Genomic DNA, 18,734 nt, shown 5'->3' with positions numbered 1-18,734 from the left:
AATTGCTACTGAATTAGAGAATAGTAAAGACATGTTGTATCTTGACTTTAGCCAAGTGGTTGACAATGATTCCTTATCTATCCTTGTGGAAACATGATGAAATTAGATTGTAATTAGATTGATTTACAGCTGCTTGCCTGGCCATCCCCATGCCAGCATGCCCAGGGTTTAGTTAAATAATAGTTACTTTATATACTGGTTCCTCACAGAGAACTGGTGGTGAACATTAATTTGCATATATTCAGAAAGTATGGATTTGTAGTTATTAGTTTTTTTAAGGATTTGTATGTTGAAACTTGAGTACCTAGATTTATTCATATGATTGAGGTTTCTGTTAGGGACTTTTTTCCAACTGAGCTGTATTTGTAAGATATATAAATCTGTTTTTAATTTATATATGTAACCTTGACTTATAAATTACTTAAAGTCAAGGCATAATATTAACATTTAGAGCAAAGTCTGACTATGTTAAGAATGCTAACATTATGAGGAATCTTTTCTTTGTTCAGTAACAACTATATTAAGCTCACTTGGATGTTTTTCATACCTTTGAAATGTCATTCCTGTGAACTATCCCTAAATAAAAGGCAGATGTTCATATACAACTTGATAGTACAGATATACTCAGCAGTGTCTTTTTGAGTCAGTGTGTCTGTTGGCCTTCTGGTAATCCCACAGTCAGCTGCCTGTTCAAGATATTTACATATTTTTAAAAACAATACAAATTCCCTGGAATCATATCAAAGAGAGAACCATATATTTTGTCCCCTTAGGAAGTTCTTTTGGCAGTCCATGATAACTGCTACATCCAATTTTTTTTTAAATTAATTGTTACTTTTAGAGAATGCAAACCCATAGTTAACTTATTAAACTTTCATCATAATTGATATTTCTTTGATGCTTGTAATATTTTGCCTCTAGCCTCAAAAAAGTGTGATGACTTTTTTGAATACTTGCAGATGTTTACATAAAATATCACAATTATTTATTTATTTGTTTATTTTTGAGACAGAATCTCATTCTGTTGCCCAGGCTGAAGTGCAGCAGGGCGATCTCGTCTCCCTGCGACCTCTGCCTCCCAGGTTCAAGCGATTCTCCTGCCTCAGCCTCTGGAGTAGCTGGGACTACAGGCACATATCACCATATCCTGCTAATTTTTGTATTTTTAGTAGAGATAGGGTTTAACCATGTTGGCTAGGCTGGTCTCGATCTCCTGACCTCAAGTAATCCAACTGCCTCGGCCTCCCAAAGTGCTGGGACTACAGGCATGAGCACCCGGCCAAAATATCACACTTACAAAATTGTCCCTCACACTTTTCTTTGCAACTCTTCATCTCGGTGTTACATCTAGAATCCCAGTAGAAGTGAAGGGTGAAAAAAAGAGTGCAATTCCAGCCTTGGCCTCTCACTCTTAAGATCTTGTAGGCCCTTGAAAGAAGAATTGAGGCCCTGCGCGGTGACTCAAGCCTGTAATCCCAGCACTTTGGGAGGCCGAGGCGGGCGGATCATGAGGTCAGGAGATTGAGACCAACCTGGCTAACAAGGTGAAACCCATTTCTACTAAAAATACAAAAAATTAGTGGGGCGTGGTGGCAGGCGCCTGTAGTCCCAGCTACTCCGGAGGCTGAGGCAGGAGAATGGGGTGAACCCAGGAGGCGGCGCTTGCAGTGAGCCGAGATCGCGCCACCACACTCCAGCCAGGGCGACAGCGTGAGACTCCGTCTCAAAAAACAAAACAAAACAAAACAAAACAAAAATTGAGTTGTTTCAATTATTTTGCCTTAAGAGACCCATTATGCTGTATTTCTGATTTTATTGTGGCTTTGTCCTTAATTATATCTAATTTAATGGTTGTTATTTTATACACTAAAATACAATCTGAGTTTTTAGCATTTTATAGTTATCTTTGTAAGTTATACCATATCTGACAGTAAAGCTTCAAATTAAAAAAAAAGGAAATCGTGAGTTAATAAAACAAAATATTGAGTCAGATTGTCTTTTTAAATTATTCATGTATTATCTTTTATCCAAATTAAAATTGTTGTATATTTTATACAAAATATGTTGTACAGCAGATTTTTAGATATCAGAGCCTATATTATGTTATTTTTAAGTGGGGAAAAAACAATGATGCATTCTCTGTCCATTCAAAAACTCTAACCAAACTTCCCCAAGTATCACAAAACACCTTTAGGCAACTATATAACGATTTGCCAAAACTTTTTAATAACATTTACAAAGCATTTGAGACATCTCTTACCTGATTTTAAAAATACTTAATGAATTCATTATTTGGTATATTTTTGTTCAATAAGCAATGAGACTATGCAATATTGATTATAAATTAGCATTTTATTCTATCCAGTGATGAATAGTATACTGTACTATTCTGTATTATAAATTTTAAAAATGAAATAATATTATTTTTATCTAAATAATACTTGGGTTAGTGGGATCCCTAAATGCTTAATAGAAACAATCTCTGGGACCAGAGATTATTCTGTGTTCATCCTGGTAAATATCTTTCAGGTTTATTAAAATCACAAAGGCTCCCCCTTGCTCAGCATCTATTTTTGGCAAGACAAAAGAAGGATTTTTTAAGGTTTGTGTTTATTAGTTTAGGGTCTGAATATGTTTGCTGAACTTTTGACACACACTGATCTCCTGTTTATATTAACACTGTCTTGCATAGGTTATGTTCATTTATACATATGAGAAGAGCAAAAGAGGGAATTAGAAATGTAATATTGTGGAGTAATAGTTAAAAGAATTAGCTGATCTATAGTATTTGGTTTATCTAACCTTGTCATAAGTATGTTGCTCTAAATAAAATAGTATACTTTAATCAACTGTTCTTATTAGTAAAATAATCTATTTTGCTTTAGCATTGATTTTTTTCTAATTATCTGAAGCCTTGTCTAATGAACAGTGGTTTGGACTACTTGGAGTTTCATTTTAAGTTCAACCCTTAGTATAAATTCATTGCTATCAGATTTCTGCAATCCTGTTTTTTCTGCTTAATATTTCTTTGAGAGCCCTTATATTTCTCTATTTATTTCCCATTTTCCCCACAAATAATAGAAAATCTTTGACTTTCTTTTTTTTTTTTTTTTTTTTTTTGAGACGGAGTCTTGCTCTGTCGCCCAGGCTGGAGTGCAGTGGCCGGATCTCAGCTCACTGCAAGCTCCGCCTCCTGGGTTTACGCCATTCTCCTGCCTCAGCCTCCCGAGTAGCTGGGACTACAGGCGCCCGCCACCTCGCCCGGCTAGTGTTTTTTGTATTTTTTAGTAGAGACAGGGTTTCACCGGGTTAGCCAGGATGGTCTCGATCTCCTGACCTCGTGATCCGCCCGACTCGGCCTCCCAAAGTGCTGGGATTACAGGCTTGAGCCACCGCGCCCGGCCAACTTTCTTAATTATTCACATTGTATCTAGGAGTCAAGCAAGTGGACAGAAAATGCCTGTTTAATCTAGTGATAGGCAGAAGACCCTAAGGTGGGGCCAGTTTGCCCTTTTCGAAGATCAGAAAGATGGCCAAGCATAGGTGGAGCAGTGTTTGACAGTGGGAAGAGTGACCAAATTAGGATCAGAGATGGCTGGAGCCAGAACATGTAGGGCCTTCTAGTCCCTGTTCAGGATTTTAGATTTTGATGCAAGTACAAGATATCTTGGGGGACCCTAAACAGAGTAGTAATTATCAGATTTATGTTTTAAATCTCACTCTGGCTGCTAAGTGGTGGGCGGCAGAAAGGAGACAAGAATAGATGCCGATTAGAAGGCTGGGACAGAATTCCAGATGAGGAATCAGTGGGGACTTAGATTAGGGTGGTGGCAAAGGAAATGAAGAAAAGTCAAGTATGTCTTGGAAGTAGAACCAACAAAAGTTGCTAATGGGTTGGATCTGGATGGGTAGAATGAAAAAGAGAAATCAAGGATGATTTCTAGGTATCGAGATTGTTTTGCAAGCTGATGGTGCCTTCTACAATAGGGAAAATGTTGGGGAGGAAACATTGGGGGCAGATGGAATTAAAAGTTCTGTTTTGGCTATCTGAAACTTGAGGTGTTTATTTGACTTCCAAATATATCTGCAATATATATGGATCAGTTTGATGAGTTTAGAGCTTGGCAGAGGTAGATCAAGGATGGAGACATGATATGAATGTGGAAGTTATCATTATATAGGTAGCATTTAAAGCCATGGGACTAAATGAAATTACTCTGAATATTTTTGTCATCCTCTCTGACCTGTACCTTCTCCCTCCCTTACCATGTAAAATTATTCCCACATTATGTTGCAGGTACATATTTTAATTATAGTACCTATAAATAATTTGGTTTTATTTTCTTTTTAGTAAAATACTCTGATTCCTTTATCCTGTTCATAGCTAACTGGTTTAAGAATATTCAGTTACTAGCTTCTATATTTAAGTGAACGTCTAAAAATTATGCATTTATTTTCTGTTTTTTTGTCTTTGCTCCAGGCAAAGTCATTAATAAAGATTTGCGGCATTACCTAAGTCTTCAGTTTCAAAAAGGATCAATTGACCACAAACTGCAGCAAGTGATCAGAGATAATCTCTACTTGAGAACCATTCCATGTAAGTATGTGATGGAATAAAAGAACTGAAGCAGAAATGTCCTTTCTTAACTAATTAAACATCTACAGATAGTTTGATAGAGTATTTCACATGAAATTGTGAAGACTAAATTGGGAGCAAAAATGAACAAAATTGGATAAGAAGAAAAATTTTCAGAGAACTTGAGAGGTTTTGTTTTTAAAAGTAGAAAAACTGGGCCGGGTGCAGTGACTCACACCTGTAATCCCAGCACTTTTTGAGGCCAAGGCAGGTGGATCACTTGAGTTCAGGAGTTCGAGACCAGCCTGGCCAACATGGTGAAACCTCGTCTCTACTAAAAACACAAAAATTAGCCCAGTGTGGTGGCAGGCACCTGTAATCCCAGCTACTTTGAAGATTGAGGCAGGAGAATCGCTTGAACCCAGGAAGTGGAGGTTGCAGTGAGCCGAGATCATGCCACTGCACTCTAGCCTAGACGAAAGAGCAAGACTCTGCCTCAAAAAAAAAAAAAAAAAAAAAAAAAAAAAAAAAAAAAAAAGTATAAAGTAGAAAAACTGGAAGATTCTATATTGTGACTTTTAAAAAGTGATGACTAGAATTTAAGACTATGTAATCCAAGCACTTTGGGAGGCTGAGGTGGGCAGATCACCTGAGGTCACGAGTTTGAGACTAGCCTGGCCAACATGGTGAAACCCTGTCTCTACTAAAAACACAAAAATTAGCCAAGCATGGTGGCAGGCACCTGTAATCCCAGCTACTTGGGAGGCTGAGGCAGGAGAATCACTTGAACCCAAGAGGCAGAGGTTGCAGTGAGCCAAGATCGCGCCATTGCACTCCTGCCTGGGTGATAACAGCAAGACCCCCATCTCGAAAAAAAGAAAAAAAGGAAATCAAAAAAGAATATATATTTACATGTTGTTAACTAGATTTTATTCCTGTAAATCGATTTGTAAAGCCTTATGCAGTAAGAAGACTTTTTAGCTCCCAATGCCTTGTATACCAAGAACAAGTATTTTATTAGAACATTATTTTAAAATAATTTTAAAATCTGCCCCTTCCCCAACAAGAAAAAAATTTAAAAAAAAAGAAAAAAAGAAGAAGGAAAGGAACTCTCTCTTACTTGGAATAATTTTTTTTCCCTCCCTCCCTGGCTTCCTCCCTTCCTACCTTGACTATGTAGTGGCAAAGAGCTAAGTAAAGTTGAGTTCAAAATCTTTACTCTAGAATCTTACTGGCTACTTTACTTGGGCAAGTTACTTAATGTTCCTGGTCCTCAGAAACTCTATATATAGAATTAAAATAACAAGACTCACCTCATGTAGCTGTCACTAGGATTTAAAATGAGAGCATGTATGTAAAACTGCTTGGCCTAGAGTAGGCACTCAAGTAGTGTTTGTCACCTTCTCCCATTCTAACTGGATCTCCTGCCTCTCATTTCACCTCAATTCAATCGATTTTTAAAGTGCACGTTTCTCAGCACTATAGGAAAGGGAAAAAAATTTAAAAATAAAGTGGACATCCGATTCTTGTCCATCTATAGTTTATCCTTCAAAGATTTCCACTGACAAATCAAGTTCAGACTCCTTAGCATCGCATAAAATATTTTTTGTTTTTTTTAATCTGCCTCCTTATCTATGATTTCCTCCTACAAATCTGCCTTGTAGCTGCAGATCACAACTTCTGCCTTTATTTCAATTTGTATTTGCCTGATGTGTCTTTGTCTATCTTGTTATTCTTAAAGTCTCTGAATCTCTGTTTTACAAATAGTTCTGGACTTTACTCAGCCAGTGTGAAACTTTTTACATTTTTATTGATGTGATCAATATCTTTAGCCTCAATTCTGTCATGGTTTTTATATTTACCATATATAAGCCTTTTGTATGAAAATCCTTTCACTATGTAGTCATCTCTCTTTTTTTAGAAAGGTTTGTAGGGATCTTTTTTTTTAATGGTTACCTTGATACCTTTATATAATAATCTTTGTTCCTCCCTCCCTCTTTTTTTGCTTCTGTCTCTACTATGAGTAATATTTAAATTACTTAGTCATCTCTTCTTTTTCCTTCCTTCTCTCCCATCATCTGACTTGAAGTAATACCTTTTTATTCCTACCAAATATAAGGTGATCAGTAAGCTTATTCCACTTTGCATATGCTTTCGTCATTCTTACCTTATTATTATTTTTTTTAATAGTTGGGCTGTATCTACATTGGCTAAGCAAATAGCCATTACATTACTGTAATTTCTTCCTTTATAATTATCATTTATCTTTTATTCTGTGGGTAAATACATATTTAATATAACCACCAATCCTTACGTTGTTATTTTTTCACTAATTGTAGTTGTCTAAAGCTTTTTCTTTACCCGATTTCCCAGCAAAGGCTCACAGGATCATCTTAGGATTTTGTTTGTGGCCTTTATACTTTGATGTTTGTTTGGATGGATATAAAATTTTTGACTCATTTTCTTTCCTCGACTATCTTAAATATATTAGTCAACTGTCTAACTGTTTTTGGCATAAAGCATTGCTCTTAAAGAGTTTGGTAGCAATCTAATTTTCATTTCTTTTTAAATAACTTGATATTTTTCCTGCATAGGATGTCTCATTTTTAGTTTCATAACTCTAGAGCTTCCTCTTCCGTTGTTAAAACAAGATAATAAAAATATGTACTTGTACTTTCTAAGATAGGTCTTTTTTTTTTTTACTGCCCTCTGCCACTTTCACTTGAGTTTTTCTTTTACTTTTTTTTTTTTTTTTTTTTTTTTGAGACGGAGTCTCGCTCTATCACCCAGGCTGGAGTGCAGTGGCCGGATCTCAGCTCACTGCAAGCTCCGCCTCCCGGGTTTACGCCATTCTCCTGCCTCAGCCTCCCGAGTAGCTGGGACTACAGGCACCCGCCACCTTGCCCGGCTAGTTTTTTGTATTTTTTTAGTAGAGACGGGGTTTCACCGTGTTAGCCAGGATGGTCTCGATCTCCTGACCTTGTGATCCGCCCGTCTCGGCCTCCCAAAGTGCTGGGATTACAGGCTTGAGCCACCGCGCCCGGCCTCTTTTACTTTTATTGTTCTAGTTTTGCATCTTCCTCACTGTGAGGTTTTTATCCTTGAAGGGAGCTAAAATTTATTTTGTTTCATTTCATAGGGTCCAAGCAGCTGTAGACCTTTTAGATCTCAATAGGCCCTCTTAACTTACACACAAATTGAAGTGTCCAAAGCTCCCTCTAGGAACCTAGACACAATGCCGCATCAGTAGCAGTTAGCATACTGAAGGGTCACATCTGGTCTCTAAATATCATACTTTCCTAAAAAGTTTGAGGTCTCCTTGGAGATAGTTCTGATTCTAGGTCTGGGGCAAGGAAAGTACACGATGAGCTTTGGAGCATGTAAGTGTATCAGAAAGTACATAGTGCTTAAAAAATTATAGAGACATACCAGGAGGACATAGAAGCCACCTAAAAGGAGGCTTACTCAAAAAATCTGAGACAATTCGAGCAACAGTGTTGAAAAAAGAGAGAGGGCACTTCTATTGTCAGATATTGAGCTGTAGGTGGAATGGGACTGTAATCCCTGAGAGAAGAAGAAAGGAGACCACACACAGAGGAATCCTATAATTTCCTCAAGTTTCTACTTAAAGGCACTTTCTGGACCACAGCACAAGGAGGGAGAGCCCAGGCAGAGTACAATGGACTCTGAGTTGAAGGGACAGAAATCTGAGTTCAAGAAGCCTGAGGTATCTGGAATTTGCAGGACAGAATGTCTCAGAGGAGACAGCTATGAAGAAAAAGAGCTCAAGCAATCTGTAAAGGCACCCCCTTGACTCTGTGGCTGAATACTAAGCTGAGAATATGTGGGATGAGACTCTTCAAGGTTAAACCAAAAAATCTCTTGGAGTTGTAAGTTTAACAATTCCCAGAGCTTACCCAGGGCCAGGAGACATTTGAGTTCTAATCAGCTTGGTGGAAGAATCCCATAAGACTCCTGCCTTACTAGCAGGGCTAAAATAGCCACAGATAAAGCTCCTCTAGGCCTGCTTTAACAAAGCTTAATTAAGCAAGACCCCAAAGGATCAAGTGAATATGCATGCAACTTAACTGCTAGCAAAAAAGGAAGAAAGAAGGAAAGAAGTAAATCAACACTCTTTAAAGAAAGACATTGGCCAGGCTCAGTGGCTCACGCCTGTAATCCCAGCACTTTGGGAGGCTGAGGCAGGCGGATCATGAGGTTAAGAGATCAAGACCATCCTGGCCTACATGGTGAAACCTCGTGCCTACTAAAAATACAAAAATTAGCTGGGCATAGTGGTGTGTGCCTGTAGTCCCAGCTACTTGGGAGGCTGAAGCAGGAGAATCGCTTGAACCCAGGAGGCGGAGGTTGCAGTGAGCCGAGATCGTGCCACTGCACTCCAGCCTGGCGACACAGTGAGACTCTGTCTCAAACAAACAAACAAACAAAAAAATAGAAAGACAACAAAATGGAAACATTGTGTAATAGAATATTCAAAATGTCCAGCATCTAATAAAAAATTACTAGACCTGCAAAAAGCAGGAAAATGTGACCCATAATCAAAAGAAAAGTCAGCTGATAGAAAAAAGAAACAGAAATGACACATGATGGCAGGACTATACCAGCAACTTTAGTTATTAGAAATATGCTCAAGGATTTAAAGAACAATATGAACATAATGAAGAGAAAAATTATATATAAATATTCATATGTGTATGTATGTGTGTGTGTGTGTGTGTGTGTATATATATATGTATATATGAATTAAGTGGAACCTTAAAAATTCACTGAATGGACTTAACAGAAGATTCAAAACTGGAGAAGAAAAGATCAGTGAACCTGAACACATAGCAATATAAACTAATGAAACTGAAGCACAGAGAAGAAAATGACTGAGAAAGTGAAAACGTTCTGTTTTTTTGAGCAACCAGATGACAATGGGGAGGGGAGAGATTTCTACTTCTGCCATGAAGTACCAGTACCATAACTAGTACTAGATTTACCCTGTTGTCATAGACAACTAGAAATTGGATGAGGAATATGTAACAGCTGTTTTCAGACATTTAAATATAGGCAGAACAGGACTACGATGCATTTATATTTACCCATGGCAAACTATCAAGCCAAAGTGGAGGAAGGAGAAAAATTCTTAAAGAAATAGTGACTGAAATTTTTCCAAATTTGATGAAAATAATAAGCGCACAGATCAAAGAAGCTCAATAGACCCGAAACAGAAGAAACATGAAGAAAACCATATCAAAGGACATCATAATTAGATTATTAAAAACCATTGATAAAAAGAAAATGATGCTGGGCATGCTGGCATGTGCCCGTAATCTCAACTCAGCAGGAAGCTGAGGTGGGTGGATCACTTGAGCTCAGGAGTTCAAATCCAGCCTAGGCAGCATAGTGAGATCCCATCTCTAAATAAAGTGAAATAAAATAAAAATTTTTGAAAAAGAAAATGCAAAAAACAGGAAACAAAAAGATAAATTACATGCAAGGGAACAAAGAATGATTGCAGAATCCACAGAAACAGTATAAGCCAGAGTCCATCAAATAACATCTTTAACATACTGCAAGGAAAAAAAGATGCCAACCTGGATTTCTATATACAACAAAAATATCCTTCAAAAATGAAAGAGAAATAAGGAATTTTCAGACAAACAAAAAGGTGAAAGAAGCTTTCAGCAGCAGATATTAATATTTCTTACACTGTAAGAAATATTAAAGATTGGACAAAATGCACAAACAACAAACAAAACGAAATATTAAAGGAAATTCTTCAGGTAGAAGGGAAATGATACCAGAGCAATAGAACTGAAAGGAAAATACACAGCTTCATAATTACAGTTCAAGATTTCAACATCCCCTTTTAGTAATTAATTTTAAAATTAAGCAAAAAATCTGTAAGGTAATAGAAAACATGAACAGCATTTTCAACCAGCTTGACCTAGTTACTATTTATTAGAAGATGCCACCCAACAGCAGCAGAATGCACATGCTTTTCTGGTGTAGATGATACATTCACAAATATAGACCATATTCTGCACCACAAGGCAAGAACCGATACGTTTAAGAGGATTTAGACTTAAATCCTATAAAACATGTTATCTGGCCATCATGAAATTAAATTAGAAATTATTAACGATGATGGGAGGATTGCTTGAGGCTAGGAGTTTGAGACCAGCCTGGACAACCTACCAAGACCCCATCTCTACAAAAAAAAACTTTTTAAAATGAGGCAGGCAAGATGGCATGTACCTATAGTCCTAGCTACTTGAGAGGCTGAGGCGGGAGGATCCCTTGAGCCCAGGAGTTTGAGGCTGTAGTGAGCTATAATCACGTCAAGAGTGAGACCCTGTCTCTTAAAAAAAAAATAGAGAAAATACTAACAGAAAGATATTCAGAAATTAATAATTAATAACATACTTCTAAATAAACTGTGAGTTGAATAAATCACAAAGATTACAAAATATTACACATATCAACCAACAAATTGAAATGTATCAGACACAACATATGAAAATTTGTAGGATGTAGCTAGAGTAGTATTTAGATGGAAACTTACAGTATTAAATACTTATATTAGAAAATAATGAAGATTTCAAGTTAGTGATCTAAACTTCTACCTTAAGAATCTTAAAAAGGAGAAAAATACTTATTTCAAGTAGAAGGAAGAAAATATAAAGAGTAGAAACCAGTGAAATAGAAAATAGAAAAAAATCAATGAAACCCAAAGCTCATTCTTTGAGATCAATAAAAGTGATAAACCTCTAGCTAGACTGCTTAGGAAGAAATTAAACACAAATTAATGCTATCAGGAGGCTGGGTGCAGTGGCTCATGCCTGTAATCCCAGTGCTTTGGGAGGCTGAGGCAGGAGGATTGCTTGAGTCCAGGAGTTTGAGATAAGCCTGAGCAAATAGTGACTCTGTTACTACAAAGCAAAACAATATCAGGAATGAGAGAGGTGACATCACTGAAAATCCTATAGATGTTAAGTGTGTAAGTGTATGATAAATAAATTTTTTTTTTGAGACAGTCTCACTCTGTCACCCAGGTCCTGGAATTCATTGGTGTGATTATAGCTGAACTTCCATTTCTTCCATCTCCTGGGCTCAAGTTATCCTCTTGCCTCAACCTCCTTAGTTGCTGGAACTACAGATGTGTGCCACCATGCCCAGCTAATTTTTTTTTTTTTTTTTTAGTAGAGATGAGGTCTTGCTATGTTGCCTAGGCTGATCTCAAACTCTTGAGCTCAAGTGATCCTCTGGCCTTGGCCTCCCAAAGTGTTGGAATTACAGATGTGAGACCTCATACCTGGCCTAATAAGGAATATTCTGAATAACTTTATGGCAATAAACTCAACAACTTAGATAAAATGGACAAATTCTTTAGAAGACAAAAACTACCAATGCTCACTCATGAAGAAATAGGTGAGCTGAAAAACCCTCTATCTATTAAAGAAATTGAATTTTAGTTTTTAACTTTCCTATAAAGAAAACTTTAAGGGGAGAGGGTTAGGCACCATCTCTGCTGTTTGGTCGACTCAGCCATTCCAGCATGCGGGCTTCAGAGAGTCCAAAAGGTCCGGACACAACACAGTGGCTTTGCCAGATCATGGCCAGACTGCTGCTTTAAGCAGTCTGGATCACATCCTTCTCACTGGGCAGGACCTCCCAGCTGGGCCTTCCAGCCGTGCCCACTGGCACATACTCTGGACAGAGCTCTGATCTCTCCCTGGGATGGAGTGCCCCGGGGAGGGGAGGGATGCCACCTGAGTTAGATGGATGACTTAACTGTTACAGCCTACAGGCTTTGGAGAGTCCAAGTTGATGGGCAGAAGCGGTTCTCCACCAGGACACAGCTGTTTTGTTGAGGCGTGGCCAGACTGTTTCTTTAAGCCAGACTCTGATCTACTTCTTGTCTCAGCTGGTCCTCCCAGCTGGCACTTCTCAGCCAGGGCCTCCAGCCACCACCCATGTTCTATGGAACTGACAGAGCTCCAATTTCTCCCTGGGACAGAGTGCCTGAGGGGTGGGCAAGCTGCTACCTTGGCCATTTGGGCTCATCAATGGGTCCATCCTGTGGGCCTTGGAGAGCCCAGACCAATCGGGAGCTGAAGGAATCCCCAACACAACACACCTCCTCTACCAAAAAGCAGCCACACTGATCCCATTCATCCTCACTGGGTGAGACCTCCCAACTGGGGTCTCCAGCCACCTCCTCCAGGTACATTTGGGCTGGCAATAGGTCAGTACCCACCTGGGACAGAGCTTCCAGAGGAAGGAGCAAGCTGCCATCTTTGCTGTTTTGCAGCCTTCACTAGCGATACCTCCAGGTACACAACGAACCAAAACAACTAGAGTCTGGAGGAGACCCCCAGCACACTGCAGCAGCCCTGCAGAAGAGTGGCCAGACTGTTAAAAGAAAAACAAATAAACCGAAAACAACAACAAAGAAAAACCACAAAAACCCTGTTCAAAGATCAGCAACCTCAAAGATCAAAGGTACATAAGCCCACAATGATGAGAAAGAATCAATGCAAAAAAAGCTGAAAACTCAAAAACCTAGCGTGTCCCATTTCCTCCAAATGACCACAACACCTCTCCAGCAAGGTCTCAGAAGCAGGCTGAGGCTGAGATGGCTGAAATGACAGAAGTAGGCTTCAGAAGATAGGTAATAATGAACTTCACTGAGCTAAAGGAGCACATTGTAACCCTATGCAAAGAAGCTAAGAATCATCATAGAACAATACAGGAACTGACAGCTAAAGCCATTTTAGAGAGGAACATAACTCCCTGTTAGAGCTGAAAACACACTACAAGAACTTCACAATGCAATCATAAGTATTAATAGCAGAATAAACCAAGCGGGGGAAAGAATCTAAGAGCTGGAAGATTGGCTTTCTGAATTAAGACAGGCAGACAAGAATAAAGAAAAAAGAATGAAAATGAATGAACGAAACCTCCGAGAAATAGGGGATTATATAGAGACCAAATCTACGACTGACTGGGGTACCTGAAAATGATGGGGAGAATGGAACCAAGTTGGAAAACATACTTCAGGATATCATCCAGGAGAACTTCCCCAACCTAGCAAGACAGGCCAAGCCAACATTCAAATTCAGGAAATGCAGAGAACCCCAGTAAGATACTCCATGAGAAGATAATCCCCAAGACAATTAATAATCAGATTCTTTAAGGTTAAAATGAAAGAAAAAATGTTAAGCACAGCCAGAGAGAAAGGCCAGGTCACATACAAAGGGAAGCCACCAGATAAAAACGGTGGACCTCTCAGTGGAAAGCCTGCAAGCCAGAAGAGATTGGGGCCAATAATCAACATTACCAACCCAGAATTTCGTATCTGGCCAAACCAAGCTTCATAAGCAAAGGAGAATTAATATCCTTTACAGAGAAGCAAATGCTAAGGGAATTCATTACCACAGACCTGCCTTGCAAAAGCACCTGAAGGAAGCACTAAATATGAAAAGGAAAAACCATCATTACCAGCCACTACAAAAACACACTGTGGTGCACAGACCAGTGACATTATGAAGCAACCACCATAAACAAGTCTGCAAAATAACCAGCTAGCATCATGATGACAGTATCAAATCCACACATAACCATGGTGTCCTTAAATATAAATGGGCTAAATGCCCCAATTAAAAGACAAAGAATAGCAAGCTGTATAAAGAATCAAGATCCATCAATATACTGTTTTCAAGAGACCCATCTCACATGCAAAGATACACATAGGCTCAAAATAAAGGGATGGAGGAAAATTTATCAAGCCAATGGAAAAAAGCAATTCTAGTTTCAGACTAAATACAGTTTAACCAACAGACTTTAAAATAGACTTTAAACCAACAAAGATCAAAAAAGTCAAAGAAGGGCATTACATAATGGTAAAGGGTTCAATTCAACGGTAAGAGCCAACTACCCTAAATACATATGCTCCCAATACAGGAGCACCCAGATTCATAAAGTTCTTTATTTATTTATTTATTTTTTTTGAGACGGAGTCTCACTCTGTCTCCCAGGCTGAAGTGCAGTGGTGCGATCTTGGCTCACTGCAGCCTCCGCCTCCTGGGATCAAGCAATTCTCCTGCCTCAGCCTAGTAACTGAGACAGTAGGTGCCCACCACCACACCTGGCTAATTTTTTGAATTTTTTTAGTAGAGACAGAGTTTCACCATGTTGGCCAGGCTGGTCTCGAATTCCTGACCTCAAGTGATCTACTCATCTCAGCCTCCCAAAGTCCCGTGATTACAGGCATTAGCCACTGTGCCTGGCCATAAAGCAAGTTCTTAGGGACCTTCAAAGTGACTTAGACTCCCACACAATAATTGTGGGAGACTTTAACACCTACTGACAATATTAGGCAGACCATTGAGACAGAAAATTAACAAAGATATTCAGGACCTGAACTCAGCTCTGGATCAAGAGGACCTGATAGATATCTACAGAACTCTCCACCCCAAAACAACAGAATATATGTTCTTCTCATCACTGCACGGTACTTACTCTAAAACTGATCACATAATAGGAAGTAAAACACTTCTCAGCAAATGCAAAAGAACTGAAATCATAACAATCTCTCAGACCACAGTGTAATCAAATTAGAAATCAAGATTAAGAAATTCACTCAAAAATTAGTTGAGTATGGTGGCACACTCCTGTAGTCCTAGCTACTCACGGGGCTGAGGCAGGAGAATCGCTTGAACCGGGAGGTGGAGGTTGCAGTGAGCTGAGATTGCACCACTGCACTCCTGTCTGAGCCACAGAGTGAGACTCCATCTAAAAAAGAAAAAGGAAGAAAGAAAAAAAGAAAAGAAGAGGAAAGAAGGAAGGAAAGAAAGAGAAAGAAAGAAGTTCACTCAAAACCACACAACTACGTGGAAATTGGACAACCTGCTCTTGAATGACTCTTGGGTAAATAATGAAATTGAGACAGAAATCAAGAAGTTCTTTGAAACCAGTGAGAAGAAAGAGACAACATATCAGAATCTCTGAGATACAGCTAAAGCAGTGTTAAGAGGAAAGTTTATAGTACTAAATGCCCACATCAAAAGGCTAGAAAGATCTCAAGTTAACAACCTAACATCACAACTAAAAGACCTGGAGAACCAAGAGCAAACAAACCCCAAAGCTAGAAGAAGAAGACAAGAAATAACCAAGATCAGAGCTGAACTAAAGGAGATAGAGACATGAAAAACCCTTCAAAAAAAATCAACAAATCCAGGAGCTGGGTTTTTGAAAAAAATAATAAAATAGACTGCTAGCTAGACTAATAAAGAAGAAAAGACAGAAGATTCAAACAAACACAATCAGAAATGATAAGGGGGAATATCACCACTGACCCCTCAGAAATACAAACAACCATCAGAGAATACTATAAACACCTCTATGCAAATAAACTAGAAAATCTAGAAGAAAACGGATAAATTCCTGGACATATACACCCTCTCAAGGCTGAACCAGAAAGAAGTTGATTCCCTGAAGAGACCAATAGCCAGTTCTGAAATTGAGGCAGTAACAAATAGCCTGCCAACCAAAACAAGCCCAGGACCAGATGGATTTACAGCTGAATTCTACCAGAGGTACAACGAGGAGCTGGTACCATTTCTTCTGAAGCTATTCCAAATAATTGAAAAGGAGGGACACCTCCCTTACTCATTTTATGAGGCCAGCATCATCCTGATACCAAAACCTGGCAGAGATACAACAAAAAAAAGAAAACTTCAGGCCAGTATCCCTAATGAACATCAATGAAAAAACCCTCAGTAAAATACTGGCAAACTGAATCCAACAGCATATCAAAAAGCTCATCCACCACAATCAATTCGGCTTCATTCCCAGGATGCAAGGCTGGTTCAACATACACAAATCAATAAACATAATTCACCACATAAACAGAACTAAAGACAAAAACCACATGATTATCTCAGTAGATGCTGAAAAAGCCTTCGATAAAATTCAACAATGCTTCACGTTAAAAATTCTCAATAAACTAGATATTGAAGGAACATATCTCAAAATAATAAGACCCACAGCCAATATCATACTGAATGGACAAAAGCTAGAACCATTGCCCTTGAAAACCAGCACAAGACAAGGATGCCCTCTTTCACCACTCCTATTCAATATAGTTTTGGAAGTTCTGACCAGGGCAATCAAGAAAGAGAAAGAAAGAGCATATTCACATAGGAAGAGGAAGTGAAACTATCCGTTTGCTGATGACATGATCTCCTATATTTAGAAAATTCCACCGTTTCTGCCCAAAAGCTTCTTAAACTGATAGGCAACTTCAGCAAAATCTCAGGGTACAAAATCAATGTGCAAAAATTGCTAACATTCCTATATATCAGTAACAGGCAAGCTGAGAGCCAAAATCCAGAATGAACTCCCATTCACAATTGCCACAAAAAAGAATAAAATACCTAGGAATACAGCTAACAAGAGAAGTAAATGACCTCTTCAAGAACTACAAACGACTGCTCAAAGAAATCAGAGATGATGACACAAATAAATGGAAAAACGTTCCATGCTTATGAATAGGAAGAATCAGTATCATCAAAATGGTCATACTGCCCATAGTAATTTATAGATTCAATGCTATTCCCATTAAACTATCATTGACATTCTTCACAGAATTAGGAAAAAAAAAACTATTTTACAATTCATTTGGAACAGAAAATCAAATGTTCTCACTTATAATTGGGAGCTGAGTGATGAGAACACATGGACACATGGTGGGGAACAACACACACTGGGGCCTGTTGGAGGGTGGGAGGAAGGACAGCATCAGTAAGAATAGCTAATGGATGCTGGGCTTAATACGTAGATGATAGGATGATCTGTGCAGCTAATTACCATGGCACACATTTATGTAACAAACCTGCACATGTACCCCTGAACTTAGAATAAAAGTTGGAGGGGGGCGGAGCAAGATGGCCGAATAGGAACAGCTCCAGTCTCCAACTCCCAGCGCGAGCGACACAGAAGACCGGTGATTTCTGCATTTTCAACTGAGGTACTGGGTTCATCTCACTGGGGAGTGCTGGACGATCGGTGCTGGTCAGCTGCTGCAGCCCGACCAGCGAGAGCTGAAGCAGGGCGAGGCATTGCCTCACCTGGGAAGCGCAAGGGGGAAGGGAATCCCTTTTCCTAGCCAGGGGAACTGAGACACACAACACCTGGAAAATCGGGTAACTCCCACCCCAATACTGCGCTTTAAGCAAACAGGCACACCAGGAGATCATATCCCACACCTGGCCGGGAGGGTCCCACACCCACGGAGCCTCCCTAATTGCTAGCACAGCAGTCTGTGATCTACCGGCAAGGCAGCAGCGAGGCTGGGGGAGGGGCGCCCACCATTGCTGAGGCTTAAGTAGGTAAACAAAGCTGCTGGGAAGCTCGAACTGGGTGGAGCTCACAGCAGCTCAAGGAAACCTGCCTGTCTCTGTAGACTCCACCTCTGGGGACAGGGCAATAACAAACGCAGCCGAAACCTCTGCAGACGCAAACGACTCTGTCTGACAGCTTTGAAGAGAGCAGTGGATCTCCCAACACAGAGGTTGAGATCTGAGAAGGGACAGACTCCCTGCTCAAGTGGGTCCCTGACCCCTGAGTAGCCTAACTGGGAGACATCCCCCACTAGGGGCAGTGTGACACCCCACACCTCACGGGGTGGAGTACACCCCTGAGAGGAAGCTTCCAAAGCAAGAATCAGACAGGTACACTCGCTGTTCAGAAATATTCTATCTTCTGCAGCCTCTGCTGCTGATACCCAGGCAAACAGGGTCTGGAGTGGACCTCAAGCAATCTCCAACAGACCTACAGCTGAGGGTCCTGACTGTTAGAAGGAAAACTATCAAACAGGAAGGACATCTACACCAAAACCCCATCAGTACATCACCATCATCAAAGACCAGAGGCAGATAAAACCACAAAGATGGGGAAAAAGCAGGGCAGAAAAGCTGGAAATTCAAAAAATAAGAGCGCATCTCCCCCGGCAAAGGAGCGCAGCTCATCGCCAGCAACGGATCAAAGCTGGACAGAGAATGACTTTGACGAGATGAGAGAAGAAGGCTTCAGTCCATCAAATTTCTCAGAGCTAAAGGAGGAATTACGTACCCAGCGCAAAGAAACT

The 18,734-nt window shown here is 39.6% G+C and overlaps 1 protein-coding gene across 2 annotated transcripts in view; it reads left to right on the top strand.

Annotated features, from left to right (window-relative positions):
* The window catches only part of MAGI3 (membrane associated guanylate kinase, WW and PDZ domain containing 3), a 293,190-nt gene that overhangs the window by 153,908 nt on the left and 120,548 nt on the right, over positions 1–18,734 (top strand). For both annotated transcript variants that reach the window (XM_005542284.4, XM_005542285.5), the window contains exon 2: positions 4,481–4,597. In XM_005542284.4, coding sequence (XP_005542341.3) covers positions 4,481–4,597 — 117 coding nt within the window. The remainder of the gene's footprint in view (positions 1–4,480; positions 4,598–18,734) is intronic.

Source organism: Macaca fascicularis, chromosome 1 (assembly GCF_037993035.2).
Source record: "Macaca fascicularis isolate 582-1 chromosome 1, T2T-MFA8v1.1".
Classification (NCBI taxonomy): Eukaryota; Metazoa; Chordata; class Mammalia; order Primates; family Cercopithecidae; genus Macaca; species Macaca fascicularis.
The sequence above is the reverse complement of the archived record's forward strand: the minus strand, read 5'-3'. Positions and strand labels throughout refer to the sequence as shown.